This window comes from Leptonychotes weddellii, unplaced genomic scaffold (genome assembly GCF_054177405.1).
Source record: "Leptonychotes weddellii isolate Sample4059 unplaced genomic scaffold, ASM5417740v2 HiC_scaffold_36171, whole genome shotgun sequence".
In the NCBI taxonomy this organism is placed as follows: domain Eukaryota; kingdom Metazoa; phylum Chordata; class Mammalia; order Carnivora; family Phocidae; genus Leptonychotes; species Leptonychotes weddellii.
Window position 1 is genome coordinate 1 of NW_027963379.1, and position 1,165 is coordinate 1,165.

At 53.3% G+C, this 1,165-nt stretch overlaps 1 protein-coding gene across 1 annotated transcript; it reads right to left on the reverse strand.

Moving 5' to 3' along the window:
• Nucleotides 1-3: 3 nt before the first annotated feature.
• HOMEZ (homeobox and leucine zipper encoding) lies at nt 4-1,161 on the reverse strand (the record flags this gene model as incomplete). The annotated part of the gene is made up of 1 exon (XM_081810748.1): nt 4-1,161. A coding segment is annotated over one exon (1,158 nt), but the record flags the coding sequence as incomplete, so codon positions are not given.
• Between the last annotated feature and the right edge of the window lie 4 nt (nt 1,162-1,165).

Below are 1,165 nucleotides of genomic sequence, written 5' to 3' on the forward strand. Positions count from 1 at the left end.
GTTCGGCAGAGGTGGTGTCTCAGCCCATTCACTCAAGGAGCGGGTTGAAGGTGGGGGTGTGGGAATTGCTGGGTCCTGGAAACTAGGGGCACCAGGTACTGCATTGTCCCGAAACCATTTTAGTTGCCCATGCTTCAAGGCATAGCGTGTGTCACCAAACCACTGAATGATCTCAGGTCGAGGTAAGCCAGTGATCTGTTCTAATTTATGGTAATCCTCACGCCGTGCCCATTGGCACTGTAAAAAAAAAGATTTGAGGATAGCCAGCTGCTCTTTGGTTTTGCGCTTGGTCTTTCGCTGGCGTTGCATATCTGGGGAAAGGTACTCTGCAGGGCCAACCCTACCTGATACTGAGTTATGTCTTAGCCCTTGGGGCCAGGCTGGCTCCAGATGTGGGGGCAGTGCCTGTTCATTGGGTGACAGCGGCTGTGAGATACAGCCCAGTGACTGGAGGGGTTTAGAGGTGGCAGTAGCTCCGTTAGCCAGTCCCGGGAAAGTGGAAGAAGAGGTAGAGGGAGAAGGAGGAGTCATATTAGATGCTGACTCCTGCTTACAACTACTAGCAAGTAGTGAGACTGGTGGGGGCTTATCCCGAGCATGTGGCTGGTGGACAGCTGTGGAGTGATTCCATGAAGCAGAACCTAGGCCATGTGACTGGTTGGGACCCCTGCCTGCCTGCTCCTTAGAGAAGCCACTGCTTTGAAGATTCTGCCAATAATCGGATTGGTGGGGGAATGTCCCACTGCCAGGTGCCATCAGGGGTTCCTTTGCTTTCTGGTGACTCAGCAGCTCTGAGGACTCCTCAGGCTCCACCTTCAATCCTTTCATCTGGGTGGGCTCACTAAGAGTCAGGGGCACTATTCCAAGACCCACTTGTTCTGGAGGTGGCATCGGAGAAGGAGGCACCTCCTCTGGGGGCCGCCCTGCATGATGAGTAAAAGAGAGAAGGGATTTGAAATGGAGCTGGTCCCGATGGTAGACCACTCGGGCTCGAGTCTCTTCTATTTCTTCAGATGACCAGCTAATGCCACAGCGGAGGCGCTGGGCCATGAACCAAGTCTTGACTTTCTCCATCTGCAGCCCATAGCGTAAGCAGAGAAGGGCAATGTCTGCTAGACTGGGATAGGGAAAGTAGCTGAAGGTTTGTAGCAAGTGTTCATTGCCA